The sequence below is a fragment of the Etheostoma spectabile genome, chromosome 5 (assembly GCF_008692095.1).
Source record: "Etheostoma spectabile isolate EspeVRDwgs_2016 chromosome 5, UIUC_Espe_1.0, whole genome shotgun sequence".
NCBI lineage: Eukaryota > Metazoa > Chordata > Actinopteri > Perciformes > Percidae > Etheostoma > Etheostoma spectabile.
The window spans coordinates 23,346,489-23,363,710 of NC_045737.1; the positions used below are offsets into that span (position 1 = coordinate 23,346,489).

General features: G+C 40.1%; 1 protein-coding gene across 8 annotated transcripts in view; it reads right to left on the reverse strand.

The window, feature by feature from the left end:
* ncor2 (nuclear receptor corepressor 2) overlaps nt 1-17,222 on the reverse strand; it is a 118,846-nt gene that overhangs the window by 58,391 nt on the left and 43,233 nt on the right. For all 8 annotated transcript variants that reach the window (XR_004332245.1, XM_032517276.1, XM_032517278.1 and 5 more), the window contains exons 7-15: nt 12,054-12,110; nt 11,582-11,634; nt 8,389-8,455; nt 7,088-7,260; nt 6,860-6,953; nt 4,576-4,754; nt 3,791-3,845; nt 3,606-3,704; nt 1,140-1,324 (exon numbers count right to left, since the gene is read on the reverse strand). Coding sequence is in view for 7 of the 8 variants with exons in the window: in XM_032517276.1 (XP_032373167.1) it covers nt 1,140-1,324; nt 3,606-3,704; nt 3,791-3,845; nt 4,576-4,754; nt 6,860-6,953; nt 7,088-7,260; nt 8,389-8,455; nt 11,582-11,634; nt 12,054-12,110 (962 nt within the window). In the remaining variant the exon portion in view is untranslated. The remainder of the gene's footprint in view (nt 1-1,139; nt 1,325-3,605; nt 3,705-3,790; nt 3,846-4,575; nt 4,755-6,859; nt 6,954-7,087; nt 7,261-8,388; nt 8,456-11,581; nt 11,635-12,053; nt 12,111-17,222) is intronic.

The following is a 17,222-nucleotide window of genomic DNA, read 5'->3' on the forward strand; positions in this document are numbered from 1 at the left end:
CCATCCTCCGCCGCTGCTGCTACCCGCCCACCCACCCACTTACACACACTCCTCCTCACACACTGACATTTCAATTTTACTGCTAGGTTAATCACAGTGCTTATTTTCCCCAACAAAAACGACCCAGACTAGAAATAAGCACAGAATTTTAAAACCGACAGTTGCAATCCTATTGGGAAGGGGAGAAGGATAAACAGCAAAAGAGCAATTTTAATAACGGAAACAAATGGACACTTAAATGTGCCGTAGGTTTAAAGTCTGGCTGGAGGTGAGGGAGCGAGAGCTCAAGGGTTACAGAATGATTGGATTTCCAGATCCGCTCACTCTAGCCAAAACTTACTCCTACTCCATTTGCAGAAGCCCGATCCGGGACAATTCTAAAATTGTGTGTTGGTGAAATGGGGGAAAGTGAGAAAATTGTTGCAGCTGTGCAGGCTCAGGCTCATACAATGTGGCAGAAATGGTTTCAATCTGCAGCACCTTTTCCTCTCACTCTGTCAGATAGGGCTGCACGATTATGGCCAAAATGATAATCACAATTATTTTGATCAAAATTGAGATCACGATTAATTACTCTACGAACTGAAGTTAGTTGCATTCAAAAACGTCTGTTTTTTGCCGTGGCCACCGCAACAGCAGAGAGTTAAATACAGATTTGCCTCTCATGCTTAACAATATACAGCTGTGTTCTTAACAATTACAACTGTGGACAAATGTCAAAAGTGTGGTCCGCCGCTGTGTCTCTCCATGTTGCTAGGGAAACGTGTGAGTGAAAGGGGGCGGGGCTGCATGGGACAAAATGTTGCATTTACTGGTAAACTGGTAAACCTTGTGATAGACGTATGACCGACTGCTATCTGTTGTGGAATTTTCCTCACGTTAATCTGTCCTCTGTGACTGTCTACATCTAGAAAGTAAGCTGCACGGTGCAGGGAACAACTCTCACTGGCACATGATCAGACTTGGCTTTGCAAAAAAAAGTAACGTTCCATGAACGGAATGGTGCATTTAAAATATCGCTAGATTACGCAAATTAGAATTGTGGGAAGCCAAAATCGTAATTGTGATTTGAAAAAGTGTTTGATGCAAATGAGAGGATTCCTTCAGGTAGGTTTAGTCAGTATTAAAAAGTGGCTCACTTCATTCCATCTTCCTTGTCTTCAGCTTCGTTTTTTTCTTCATCCCTCTCTGCCTCCTTCTCTTTCTCCTCCTTCTCCTTCTCTTCCTGGCTGCCCCGGTGCACTTGTTGTTGTTGCTGCTGCTGTTGCTGCTGCTGCTGCTGCTGCTGCTGCTGCTGTTGCTGCTGCTGCTGCTGCTGGCCGTGCTGTGGCAAAGAAGACAGAAACAACAAGGCCCTCTATTACAAAGACAATCCCATATAACTGGACACACAGACTTACCAACAAACACCCTCACCTCTCCGGTCACCTGTATACCTTTGACACACACGCTTCAATGTGTGGACACATACAAATGAAAAAGGACCACCTGAACCATTTTGCAAAGTATTTGAATGTTGTTCACTATTCAATGTAACAGTTTCACTTTGCGGTCACCTCCAATATTTCTCTATAATTACAAGCCACTATCTGTGTATTTTAGCCACGTACATGTTCTGCCTGTTTGCCAACAGTGAGGGAGGAGGCACTTGATCTGATATCCAAAACTAAATTATTCCGACGTTTGGCACACAGTTGCAGATGGTATGATGTCTGACTGAGATAACACAACAAACCACATCATGATGTTTGCAAAAACAAGATACATTAAATAATTCTTATCTTTGACATTTGAGAAAAACTTTGTTTTATTCTTTAAGTACAGAATAGATACAAACCTCAAAAATCCTATTCATTTTATGCATCAACATAACAAAACAGGATACGAAAGTTCAGAAATATGCTCTTTAAGCACCCAGAACCACTTCCTTACCAATTTCCTGTCTGTCTGGGCTTTTACGGTTAGAGTTCAGATTAGTATGGGCATTCAGTACGACCAAAAAAACAACAACTTTACAACAACGGCTTAATATTGACCAAGCAGACATATTTAAACTGATCACAACTTCTACTTTATTTGATCTATTTGCCTGTCTGTGGGCTAATGCTCATCCAAAGAATATTAACTTTTGTTGATCTCTTTACTACATATCTGCTTTATAAAAAGACACATTACATGTGGTTTCTGGCAAGGGAACATAAAAAGAATGCAAATTGAGACAAAGACAGAGAGAGAGAGCAAGAGAATGAGAAGGAATTGAGACCACAAAATAAAGAGTAGAGTAAAATGGCAGGGAGAAGAGCAAGAAAAAATGCACCTTTTCTTCACAGAAACTACCTTTATTTCCATTTGCAAAATATCACTAATGTCCTTTCCTCCCTTTGCAGTTCTTTTTTTCCTTCTCCCAGACAGATCATCAGCCTAATAATCTCTATGCCCCAAGCTGCCCTAGGGTCAGTGCTGCAGAAAGTGTACTTAGAGAAAACAGCAGAGTAGCCACCCCGCCACAGCCCTGGGAGGAAAAAAAACTCTGTAAGGCTGGAAACACATTAACATTTGCCTTAAGCCATTACTTATCCCCTCCATATCTCCACTACCCAGACATAATCTCGATTAGCATTTGCAGTCATTTTAACATACAGCACTGCACTTCCTGTTCCTCCTCTGTAGTTACCTCCCTATGTGACTGCAAGCTGTTAATGCTAGCTGCTACTCAAGAGATGTGGAGCAAAGCACCAGATAATGAGTGATTGTTCCTTCAGGAAAGATGAGGAGACACCGTCCTCGTACCAACAGGACAAGGTCGCCAGAAAATGAATGTGTCATTTTCTTAGCGCCCGCCACCATGAAGTTTCACAGCTAGCACCTGATCTGAGGCTAAGTAATTACTGGTAGTTCAATAGCAATAAAACAGTCAGTATGGAAATAGAGTTGAAATGATGGCGTTTAGCAAATTGTGGCACTTGATAAGTACACTTTATGACCTTTGGCGTTTTTCTGAACTATTCATCAAGGGAGTTTGTTGGCTTAGACTACCTCACTGTTCTGTAATGAAGTAACTAGAGCTCCAGTGTTGGTAGTAAGTTAGGGCTGTGCATGCAGGACACATACTCAATTCAATGCCCCATTTTCAGTAGTTTTCAAATGGTTTAAATCCTTTTGCAGTCTGTTTTGCGCGCCAGATACCTCGCACCTCCATCGTATGCTCTGCGCAGCCCACTGTGCACCCAAAGTCAAAACATGTTCAATATGCCACATAGAAAAATGTCTCTGGTGTCCAACCAGATAAAATCAGAGGCTTTTTTAACGTTAAATTGTCTATAACAATGAACAATAGGGGTGAAACTTGTTTGACAACAGAGAATGGCATTGGAGCTGAAGGGTAATGGCTGAAATGGAAAACAATTTTTTTGCCAACTAGCAAGTGGTATTTAGCTAAGTGACTGCAGCTGCTTTTTGGTTGCCTAGCAATAGCAAAAGGAGACTTCTTTTTAAAGAAGATGTAGTGATGCCCCTCAGATTTTCCGGTTTACAAGACTTTTATGGTTGGGTCTTGATGTAAAGTAGAGATCTTTTATAACTTTTAGTTTGAAAGTGGAGAATACCTGGCTTCTTCCTCTGCGTCTGTAGTTCCTCCGCACTATGTTCTTATAGTTTTCATTCTTTTTGGTCAGGTAGTAAAAGAGCACACACTCCGCCACCGTCTGAAACATGAACGAGATGGGTTTCTTTTTAACAATCATGACTGGATCACCAAGATGTACACACGAAAAAGAAAATAAATCAATACCTTTCTCTCCAGAAAAGACGCGATCAGACCAAAGTTTTTGGGGTGCTGGATGAACCTGTGGGAGCAGAACAAGGAAAATGTAGCAACTTTCTAATGGAATAACTCAAAATCATTGGCATTTGCTGATGAATTTATTTTATTTATATTATATACTTTTTTTTTTAATCTTAGAGGTATACGACATCTATTGCATTAACCCTAAATCAATAAAAAGGTGGCATTGAATACATTATAAAAAGTTACACCTGCCAATCACTAGTGATCAAATATCTTCCTGAATGCTTGGGATCAAAATTATTATTAGAAAAGGAAACTGACAATCTTCCTCTCGCATGAGGGTAGACTTGAAAACCACTGATTTCACTGTATGGGTTTGATCCTATTTGGCAGCCTGAAATGCCTCCTCTTGTTTCTCACAAAAGGGGAAGACACACTTCCTTACCAACAACTGACTGACCCTTCATCCGTCACACATATTTTACAAGGAGTACAAGACATAATTTAATCGTCTCTTAAAAAGAAGCTTTGAACACTTTGTTTGCAAAATGAGAATGGGGCTGGAAAATAATATGGGATTTGCTAAAAATTTGTGCTCATATATTGCATTCTAGGTACAAAATGAAAAAGCCCCTTGTCAAAATGTTACTGTCAAAAATACTTTTTAGGTCCATATTTGATCAACAAAAGCCAATCTCGCTGCTAAGAAAGGATAAAAGGAGATGGTTTTCTATTCAAAGAAGAAGAAACTATATCCATCATGACAACTACTTAAGTGTTGTGCTTACTTCTCTCTGAAAGTGTCTTTCTCCTGCTCGCTCCACATGTTCATAACCTGCCGGTCCTTGTACACTTTCATGGGGTCATCCATCAATCCATTCATGTTGATGAACTTGATGCGTTGCTGCTCAGCATCAAACAGCATAGGAGGGATGACCGCCAGCTGCCGCATTTGCTTCTCTGTGTTCTAGTGAACACAAATGCCACACACACAAGACATACACAGGAGTGAGTGGGTTGGTCTTGAGAGGGAAACTGTCTGACAACATGGTGCTTATATTGGCATACACTAGATGAAACCTGCCCAAGATTTAGAAGACAGGAGACAAAGTTCAGGGTGTCTTGTTGGTTTAGCAGGCTAAGGCATGTCAATGTAAACTTTCACTCTCCTGTTGCTCTTCAATTTACAACCATTGCAAAATAAAAAAATAAAAAAGATAATATCTGAGGTTAGGAGAGTAAAAGTAAAGACGCTGTGATATCAAGACAAGGTAGGATGGTGAAAGCATTTCTTGAGATGAGAAAAGACAAACCAAACCAATTGGACACACTGCTCAGCTTGATGGGACCATGCTGACATTAGAGGAACAGGTCTAATGTGTGACTGGTGGATAACAAGGCAATGTCTGCTCAGAGCTTGGTCCTCCACCACTTATCCTTAACACTGAAAGCAGTGCCTCACATTGTAAGCCTGACATCTCAAGCAAAGCAAATCTCCTTTTAACATCTATGATAAGCAAGACATTTCTCTGGAGAGGTCAGTCAATGTCTTTGCAATTTTTATGAAAAGTATAAATGGGTATATAATGTATGTTTTTTTATTGAAAGTAGCTTAACTGCGTACGTTAATCAGGTAGCCATATTTGATTTCAACTGGGTGTAAAAGGTGTGAGTTTTTGTATGAAGTCAAGTTAAGCCACTTTTCCTCAGTGGGCTTGAAAAATTGCTAAAAATCTTTCCTTAGACCAGACTGACACATTTGACACTGAAACTTTACCAAAAGCTGCAAAATTTGCAGGCTATTACATGTTTGTGATTTTGTATCCTCTGCTGATGTTTACCATTATCTGCCTCACAGTTTAGTTTCAAAATAGAACTAATACAGTATATAGTGGAAGAGTACACAGACAATAATTACGGTAGCGGTAACAGCTGATGCTATGTGTCGACAGCCCGTGTTATTAACGGAGGAAAGACAATTTTTTCAAAAGAGTTTGACTGTAAAAAAAAAATACAGGCCGTAAAAAACACCAGAAACTATCAAAGTTTTGGCATTTCAATTGAAAGCAGCTGTGCTGCAGTGCTTACTGAGGAGCTTTGGTAGCCTAAAAGAGCTAGTATTTAGCTTTTGCTGGCCCTGTTAGCTTAGCTACTAAAATTGTTCCAGTGGCATACCATGGCATCTGTATAACAGCTGTATTATACGCCAGTATTGAGTGCCTCTGAAACAAAACCATGTTGCCGTTAAGAAGGCTTGAGTCACATTCATGCAGGCTGGGGTTTAATGAGGTTGTTCCTATTGTCTTTATTACTAAGTACTACAAGTGAAATAAAATAATATTCATAAATATATATATTCTGTGTGTGTGTGTGTGTGTGTGTGTGTGTGTGTGTGTGTGTGTGTGTGTGTGTGTGTGTGTGTGTGTGTGTGTGTGTGTGTGTGCTCAATTAATGTGCATATATTTAAAATGTTACTGGTTTAAGGATGCCCCGATGGATTGGACGCTGATCTTTATGGGCCAATATTTAGTAAAAATACTCAATCGGGAGATCGGAAAATATGCATAAAAATGCTTCCTAGTCGCCGATTTTAGAATTCTTCATTTTACAAGCATGAGTTCCGCCACATTAGCTATACACTTTTAACAACATGTGCTGGAGCTAGCATAACAAGCAGATTGTCATGCGAGTAAGTCACAAAAGGTAAAATTAAACGGCGGAGCTGGATAACCCACCCCAACACACTTTTATCAAGCTTTTGACTTCACATTCTCTATGGCCTAGGTTATGCTGCCACCTAGTGGAGATCACAATACGCTAAAAAGGTGTCAAACTAACCTATACGGTAATTCAGCTATAACAAAAACAAAACGATCTGTATTGACCGTTTATCTATTTAGTTTATTGGCGATCAGCAATCAGTATCAGCTGCACACACACACAAAAAACAGTCACCAATCAGACACCCTTTGGCCACCGTGGTAATTTGGACTTCCAAGACCGTGATAGTGTAAATATAAATGTTGCAGAAGAGGAATGGAGGGGCAAACTATATTTAACAGAAGAGCCTACCTCATGCTCTGATATTCCATCAATGATCTCAGAGACCTCATGTTCACTGCGAGCTGCAGAAGAGGTCAGCCCACCTCCTCTCTGCCCAACACGGCTACAAAAGGAAAAAGAAAGACATGTCACTTAAAACTAGTAACTAGGAAATGAATCCAATTGATTAAGACCATTCCAGAACTGAAGGGCTTTTTTCACTGTTGAACAATCACAGATTGCCTGTTGTGACCTCACCTCTGCATGCGCTCCTGCAGCTCTCTTTGCTTGCGGATCTCAGGAAACTGTTTCTCGTAGTACTCCCGCACCTTGCTCTCCTTGGCTCGGCGCCGCGGGTTGCTTTCGATGCGCTCCACCTTCTTCTCCCAGGCTTCCATCAGCTGGTCATAGCGCTGGCAAAATTTCTGTTCCTGAAGCACCCCAGAAAGATAAAGATCTCAAACCACTGCAGATCTGCTTAAATATCAACACTATCTCTTTCTGTCTTTGATGCAGGTCTGCCTTTGATCAAAAGACAGACAATTATTGGACTATACCGTTTAAGGAAGTATAATTACAGAATATTTAACAGTTACAGATAAAGCAAGACATCGCCAAAAGCGCAGAGAAAGAACAATTGAATGATTTATTTTATCTTCCTCCTGTTTTTCTGTTGTCTCACCATGAACATCTACATGTTTCAGAGGGGCAAAGGGATTTGTTGGTATTCAATGGGCAGTCTGGCCTTGAGTCACAACTCTACCAGACAACAGGCCCCCCGTTTCTCCCAGCTTCCTCAAAGGCATGCTGTAAAGCAGACCATTAAACACGCTGGAGACACGGCCCTCAGTAGGCTCATATACCCCAAGGTGATGTCTCCGCCCCAATCTGCACACAAGCAGGTACCTCCCCCAATTAGACACAGCACAAGAGAAGCCTGGACACTCGCCCACGACTCCGGCTCTGATACAGGTGCTGCTTTTGAACGGTTCTTTCCGGCCTCACATAAATCTGCAATGGACAATAAATGCAGAGCTGTGAAAGTTTGTTGCCGACACTCTCTCAGAGGTTGGATGCAGTAAAATAAACTATTTTCCCATCATATTTCCGACGTGTGGATAATTTCATAGTGAAACTGTGGACATGATAACAATTTTCTGTCGAGCTAGGTTTTAAGATGTCTGCTGGCTGTAGCATAAGGGCTCACCCAATTGATCCCTGCTTTATTAATAGTCATGCTCTTTGGCTCAGTCTCCCTCAATCAATGGCAGGCTAGAGCACAGACTAACCCTGTACAATGTTCATTATAAGTGCTTGGCTGACAGATCTAGGTTGTTGTGTTTTTTCAGATGACTGTGTGAGTAGTTTTTTATTTTTTATTTATTTTAAAAGCAAGGGCAGGGCACTGTAAGAGTACTAAAAAACAGATCATACCCAGAGCTCTATTGGTCTGCCGAAAATGGATACTTTCTTCATGGAGCAGCTGGCCCAGTTTCCCACTAGTGATCCGTCATGGGCAGTCTCAGTATAGAGTCAAAAATGTTGAAATCTCTACTTACCCACTGCTTACGAGCATGATTTCTCCTCTTGAAGTATAAGATGAGCTTCTTCCTCATTGCCTGGTTTCTAAGACGGTTGGAAAAAGAGAGACATGGAGAAAAGAGACGGGCAGAGGAGTAGAAATCAAAGATAAGGCAATGGCATTCACAAAAACACAATTCAGACAGTGGTTTAATTATGCTTGTCACATAATAAATTTAAGTACATCAGAACCTCAGGTACACATTTTCTACTCTCTGCACTTTGTCCGCCTCACTTATTTAACCAATAAACAAAAAACACACTTTCTTTCACACACACATACACCCACACAAACAATGTCTGTCCTTGTGTGCCACCGCTCGATAAACTCACACTTGCTTCTGGGTAGAAAGGACAGCGAGGTGAGCCAAACTTATAAAACTTGTCTGGGCTGGGAACAACCAGCCACAGTGCTTCAAATAAAGGTCAGGGCCAGTAATCTCCTTAGGCAGCCACTCAGTTTGTCTCTTTCTGTGCTGCAAAACAGAATTTTATTCCTGACACTTAATCCGTCAGTTGTAAGGTCACGTTCCCAACTGATTAATGTAATCTTATTCTATCACTTCAGCTTGAGCCGCAGGGCCCTCTTGGTCACAGGCAAGGACAGAAGACCAGTAAGTGGGCTACTGGTGGTATGAGTTTTGTGAAAATTGGAAGTTAGCATGATAGCATTTAGGCTCTGGAGGGACAAACACACAGGATGACCTATTCTCCATTTCCCAAATATGTTATCTGCAATAACAAAGCCAAGTTCAATCTAAACAGCCTTAACCCCCAACTACATAAACACTCCCACACAAACAAACAGACACATATTGAGCCAGGTCATTGCAGCAGAAAAGATAAATACTGCCAAACTCCCAGCTAGATACTGTTGATACCCACACTTACTGTGGCATATAATTGGTGAGAACTAACTTGGTATGGCAAAAACAGGACTGGCAGATTAAGCCTTTTAAAAACAGAGATGGCATTGTCCTCTGGACAGCAGATGGCAAAGGGAAAGATTAGTAGCCCTGAACCCCTACGAAAGGTTTCCTTTGTCCTGCACTAAGCCGGTGCCACTGAGATATCCAAGGACGCTGTAATTGGCATAATACCTACAAAACACGATGGCTGGAAGATTCTTCACATGCACACTTGTGACAGATGTTCCCCAGTGGTCCAAGTACACTGAGGAAAAATGTTTTTCTGAATATGCAACGGATATTGGCAAATGTATCGTCAGCTGAGTGGTCAAGGCACCGTGAGCAGGGGATGAACCCGGATGGGGACTCGGAGGCCGATTGTTACCACCCATCTATCCCAGCAGGGATGAGTGCCAGGTTTAGCAAACCGGTAATCAAAACAAAGAAGTCAATTGTGCTGGCTCAAAGCGACACAGTGGTATTTAATAACGCGCACACACAGAGGGAGAAAGAAGAGTTTTCAGTTAATTGCTTTGAGGCAATAATACTGATCAAACGGTGAAGGGATCAAAAGCAGTGAAGACAGAGCATTGTGTGGCTAAGAGGTCAGACACATCTTGTGGTATGCCACTGTGCCAATGATGGAGACGAGCTTTAATAACCCTCTTGCAGCCCTTTGATGTGCCTCATTGAATTACGGTCCATAAAATATTTCAGAGCTGTATTGATAGACATGGCAGGGCCACGCACAGTAGTGTATTCTCTGCTCCTTTAGCCGAAGATACCCATTAACATATGAAATTTACATGAGCTATTAAACATTCACCTAACACAATCTTGGACGCTAAGAAGAGCATCCTGATAATATTGTTAATATTTATTTTTATTATAATATCAGGGGCAAAAAAAGAAATCAATAGTTGTTTTCAGAGGCAACAGCTATGTTTTTATACTTATGCACCTTTTGCTTGAGCATAGATGTTCTGAAACTCATGTCAGCAGCAAAAAGACACAACCTGAATTCAAATATGACTTCACTACTATGTGGCAAAAATATAAAAATGACTTAAAAAAACATTTTTCTACCATCTTGTTAGCTCAGTAAAATAACAGACAGCAGCTGGTAGTCCTATTCTAAAGCATACAAAACAAACAACCTCTTTGATATTAAGTTGCTGTCGTATTAAATCACATATTCAAGGTCCTCAAAACAAAATGACAGTGAGTCTTAGTTTGTACCATTTGGAAGTTGCTTAAAAACTTTTTTTAACTATATAATTAAACAAGGAGAAAACAGGTGTACTCAACTCAAAAACCTATTCAGGTATCAAATTTAAAACATGAGGGCAAATAATAATACTACACTTACATAATACTAGACATGTAGGAATGAATTTAAACAGAACTGACAGAACTTGACTGGAAGTAAAATAATGGACTTAGCCTATGGACTGGTCTGAAAGCTGATTTAATTGCCACTACTACTGATGTGTCATTCTCAAACTAAAGACTTCACTAAAAGTGGAGGTTCTTTACCATGCAGTCTTCGGATTATCTTTTTACCCACTGTAGCTGCCCACGTTACAAACGTTTATTCCAGTAAGTTTCATTACCAAGTTTACATAAAGACATTTTCACATCCCCTTCTGAAATGCCATTATTTGCAGTCTGCCAAGGAGGAAGGGGGACTTGAGGGTGGAAACAAGTGGCCAGTCTCATTCTCTCTACTATGGGAATTAATAGCTGCTAAGGTCACAAAGTTTGAATATCTATTGGTAGTATTTTCAAGTTTACAGAGAATTAAAAAAAAAAATCAAGGATCTGATGAGCAGAAGACAACAGGAGAGCAAAAGCTCCATTATTAGTTATTGCATTTGTAAACAAACAAATATCCCCTGTACAGCAAATACAAATTATAGCAGATCAAGTTTCTCCCTGTAGAACAGGGCTTCTCCAGTCTTCCTGGCCTGTTATCCTTTGATAGGTTATAGCATTCTCATCAACCCAGAGCAATTAGAGTTATGTAAATTTGAGTTTGCTATTCACAATACACAAATTTTCAAGAACATCAGGATGGCTTGAAAAGCATTATTTGTTTTAATTATTTAGGGATTTTAAAAAGATCTGTGGAGACGCAGTTTGTATTATCAAATTATCCTACATGAGCTTCTGTATCAATGGTTAAACTCTCTATACTTTGATGACTAGATATATAACATTTATTGATGTGGAAGTGTGTAGGCCCATGTAGTGACAAACTCACATTTTGATGTTCTCATGGTACTGCTTGGTATCAGAAGGCTGATTGTACAGAGGCTGGAACACAAGAAGGAACAAAGTTCTAACAATCAGCCATATTTTCAGTTGTGCAGACAGATTGTAAATGAACAGCTCGAGTACACTCCTAAAATGTCCTTGTTATTATTCTGACCTTGCCTCATACACATACAGCTACAAGCAACCCTTTAACACTGCACTCTGATTTGAGTCATCATAATTATTATGTTCAATATTGCTTAATGGAGATTTGGAGTTTATTAACCAAATCTTTTTACTTTATTACTTTACAACCCTGGTCAAGAGCCTTGCATTTAAGAACTTGTTACTGGTCCCTCCCAAGCATCCTTTATCCCTCTAATCTGACCTTCTACAAAATGTTCCCACATGTCAATAATGCAAAAAGAGAGCAGGAAAAAGAAAAATAGATATGACAGAAAATCAAAGTCTCCACTCACCAGTTCTACCCTGGGTCCAAGTCCCTCCAGTATCCTGTGAGCTTCTTCTGCCTTTTTCTGGTAAGGGAAGACAACAGAAGTGGTACATTAGCTGGTTGCCTGCACGTCTCCCATCACCACGGCAACACAGTGAGCACGCTCACTTGATCATTGAAGCTACAACACTGCTCACTGGCTGGATGGATGGCGAGATGGATGCACCTACTATTATTAGAGCTTTTAACTCAAGCTGGGTCACAGCTCCCTCTTTCCTCTCTCAGAAAAAAAGATTCCTCTCCCGTGAGCAGAGAGAGGAAGGGCGAAAAGAGCAGGCAGGTAGTAAAGCGAGTGGAAGAGAAAGTGAGTGGGAGAGAAAGAGCAACAAAAAAAAAAAACATGTAAGGAGGATGGGCTAAAGGGCTTTGCATCAGATGTCTCTTATGAGATAAACACCAAAGCAGAGAAAGATCTCACCTTCAACTCACTATCTACATCAGCCTCTTAAAACAAAAGGCAGGGACCATAAAGCAAGACATAAGAAGTGTTGGGGCATCAAGCTGGGCAGCAAAAAAAAAAGTGTGTATTTGGATGATCTCTCTGCAGCATTGCTCTCCCATATATTTATATTTAGCTGCAGCAGACAAATGTGTGAGTAGCGTCCCAGACTACCCCTTTCAATGCTCACTCCACTCTTTTTTCTCAATGTACTCTGTATACTCTCTCCGCTTCATCAATCAAACACACCCTTCCTTGGTCTCACACCACATGCTCTGTTGCTTCCAATCTCACTTAATTTCCTTCAGTGACCACACAGTGAGACTGGCAGGACTGACACATGTGCAGACAGGATGGAAGTACAGTGAGGGAGGGTTGGGATGGAGAGGAAGATTTTTAGAGGTGATAACAGAGACAGAACCTGCCGGTGTGTATGTGCACGTCAACCTTTTCTTCACCACCCACCATGTCATGCTGCTTCCTTGTCCCTTTCACTCCATCTTCACTGTAGCAGTAGCACAGGAGTTGTTTTGGGATCTTAAGTTTACACAACACTCACGCTAACACACTTGGATGTAAGACCCCAGAGGAGTTCAGGCACAGAGCTTAACTTCACTCAACACAGGCTTCCAACTGGGTCGCCTATGAGTGAAGCCACACACAGCACCAGTTTTTAAAAGTGCCCTGTGCATTTCCTCTAAAACATAAGGCAAAAAAAAACACGGATGATTCACATATGCACAGACTGATGTGATACTGATATGCATATAATTATGTGCTAAGCAAGAATGTAAATAATAATGAATCTATGTTTGTTAAGGGAACTGATAAAAAAATTGAGATCATTAAAACATTTAAGAGTAAAAGGTCCACTGACTAGAATGGCATTGACATGTTTATGGTAAAAAAGTATTATTGGCTGTGATGTCAAACCTCTAACGCATGTATGTAATCAATCTCTGATACCAAGGCTGGTGAAAAACATACACTTTCAAACTACAGACCTGTTTCACTGCTCTCTTAATTCTCAAAAATACAAAAAAATATATATTTTCTACAAGGATTGATAACTTCATTACTAAACATAATACATTTTGTGATCAGTAATATGGTTTCAGGGCTAATAGGACAACTTCACATGCAATCATTCAATTTGTAAAAGAAAAAAAATATGCAGTGGGACTATTCTTTGATCTTAAGAAGGCATTTGATACAGTAGAACACAATTTATTGATCATGAAATTACACAAATGTGGAATTAGGGGGCTGCGCTTTCATGGTTAAACAGCTACTTACATAATAGAACACAGTATGTTGAATTGCAAAACCATAAATCAAAAGGTAAAGAAAATCACCTGTGGGGTCCCCCAGGGGTCAGTGTTGGGACCACTGTTGTTTAACTTGTATATAAATAATGTATGGCAAGTGTTAAAAATACTGACAACCATTTTATTTGCTGATGATACTAATTTAATCTGTTCTGGGGGGAATTTGGAATACTCTTGGACACAGCAGAAAATGAATTAAAAAAGATGAAGAACTGGTCTGATGCTAATAAACTAACACTGAACTTAAGTAAAACTAAAGTTTATTAAAGCACTAAAATTCAGATATATTGTTGACCTTACAACTGCACAAATGATCAGATCAAATCATCCACTCTCAAACAGTATCCAAGGGTTATCAAAATAGAGAGAGCAAACATCACTTAAGAGGAACATTTGTATTTAAAAAGAAACTTATAAGAACAAATGCTAAATATCACTGCATCACAACCAAATGAGTTATTTTATGGAATAGCTGCAGTGAAGAGATGAAATCATGTACAACAATGACCAATTTCAAAAGATTATTTAAAATGAATATATTAAAAGGGATACAAAAAGGATTTGAAGTGATAGTATAGCATAATGACTGTCTGGTTCCTTGGCATCTATATACTAAGTCTAGTATGGATGAGTTATTATTTAATCTCCTATAGATAGATGGTAAAGAAAGAAGAAGAAAGGGAAGAAAAGAAACAAAAAGTGTGTATGGGTGTGTAAGTATGCATATGTGTCTATGATGTGTAAATAATTGAAGCATAAGATTTTGTATTTACTAAAGGATAAAAGTAGAGAAAGGGGTTAGGACCTGATAAGTTGTTTATCAACGTCTTCCTACTCCTTTTTGAACGTGGGAATTCTTTTCATAGAATTACTTTCCATCATTTTGGAAATTGTGCTGAGAAGTACATTACCTTACTTATCTGTCATTTTAATTATATATATGTATGCATGAATGTATGTACAGTATATATATTTTTTATTTTTATTTTTTACGTATTCAAAATAGACTACTACTAACCAACTACTATACACGCCATTTAAATGCAAATACAGTGACATGATGCTATTATTCATCCTTAACTCGTCTTGCATTGATTTCGTCATTCCTCTTGCCTCTTCACCAGTGACGAGGTGTAACAGAATGCAAAGAAAGCGTGCTCACTACAGGAGCAGTTACTGAACAGTGATTATGAAAACTAGCCTTTCAGGGTGGCTAAAGGGTTTCTCTTCTTTTTCTGGATGTCACCTTTTAGGCAAATTTAAAAACAAGACTGCATGATACTGGATATCGACCTCAAAACTCTTGGAATATGGTATCATCACATTCAAGAAATGACAAAATTAGCAATAAATAGAGTGAGGATGGATGGGATGCAAAGGAGGCTGTACAGAGTATTACCTTAATTCTCCAAAAGGTGTGGATAAATATACTGAGAGAACTGCTGTGGTAGTCAAACTGCTTTTTCGATCTTTCTTCTCCACCCACCCACACACTCACACTCACTCACTCACTCACTCACTCACTCACTCACTCACTCACTCACTCACTCACTCTCTCTGCCCCCCTGTGGTAACATAGAGGACTGCTACTATGGCAGTGGCATCATAACATACAAAGCTGTGAACATGTACAGTTGTGCATGCTGCTTGCAGTCAACAAGAAATGTCTTCCAGTAGGGCACATGACCCTTAACATGTTGAATGGGAAACTATGAAAAATAAACACTGTGGGTGCTTATGCAACTAATGTCACAGTGTTACAAAACTTTCCATGAAAAGAAAAAGACTGGCAACAGGAAAGCACTACAGAGTTATACTAATACGGCATAGACGTGAGGATTTAACATAGCTCAACAGAATTATGATAATGCAGTCTCAGAGCGGCTGTCTTCTCCTTTGCTCATGTCCGTGACAGCTATGTCTCAAATATGAGAAGAGTGAACTTGAGTTGAGCCACCCCCCGGGTTTGACAATAGGCTGTTGGTAGAAATGTGACTGTAACCCTGTCTGGGAAAGCTAGTGACACTGAGCCCAGAGGGGACAGATGACACCGTAGTGACACCAGCTCAGAAAGGCGTGCAGAGGCTGGGGCATATATAGCCAGGTCCTTTAGAAAAACACACACACACACACACACACACACACACACACACACACACACACACACACAAAAACACACACACACACACACACACACACACACACACACACACACACACACACACGGCTTGACATTAAGCTTTGATGTAATATTATTACCCTATTTACACATAATTTCATGCATCTTTGTAAGTTAGATGTCCCATATCAAAAAGCTTAAATGCATTCCAGAAGCATTCAAGCCAGATGTTAAAAAGGTGTAAATGCAGGAGTGGACGCATACGTAATCTTTAGTCCTCCAAAATGCAACTAGGTAAAAAAGTAACTGATTTAAAAAGCCATTTACAGGGTCTGTCCCCTGTGATCAGGGCAGTTAAAGTGACACTTATTCCTGCTAGATATAAAGCATCAGAAAAAAACTGCTACAGCGCTTTAAATAAATATGTTCATACAGACAGGTAACAGGTCAGTAAATGAAGGTACAGCAACTAAATTACCTATGTGGGTGAGAGAGTAGCGATCAGTATGGGTGAGGTAAACAAAATGCTAAAGTGCACAAGTTATTCTTCTTCTGGCATTTTTACATGCTTCAGATCCATTGCCCACAACCTCTGGGCTGGAGTAAGACTTGCCAAGATTTGCATGCAGCCTTTTATCAGGATATGATACACTTAAAAGGCCATGGGTAAATGGAGCATATCTGACATTAATTAATTAGGAATTAATAAATAAGAACAAATGTGACTAAAAGAATCAATATGACTGGATGAGTAAATGCTATGGTGTCACTGTAGCACTGGGCTTAGCGGGAGTGAAACTAGAAAAAAGTTTAATAGCTGGTTAGCTTGAGAGAGAGAGAGAGCGAGGTTAGGGGGGTAGGCAATAGGCCAGAGTACATCCTGCCAGTCAGAGGGAAGTGGAAAGTGTTCCAGAGGTCAAGCTACATTGTGGAGTAAGCCATGAGTCGTTCTTAAACTTCCAGCCTTTCAGATGAGTCTTCAGCAATCTGAAAAGTCCTGCTGTTGCATATAAGAGCTGTAGTTTAGTGAAGCTGGATGAGAGTAAGTTTGAAAGTGATGAAGGACACTCACTGTAATGTGGTATTGCTTTAAAAAAAGATATTCTCAAAGAATGTCCGTTCATCTGCATGTAGCCTAAAGCGGGATTTATGATCCTGAGAAGGCTCCACGCAGAACTTTCGTCGTAGCCTACGTAAGTGGCCTGATGTTTATACATGTGCGATGGTGTGTGTGTGTGTGTGTGTGTG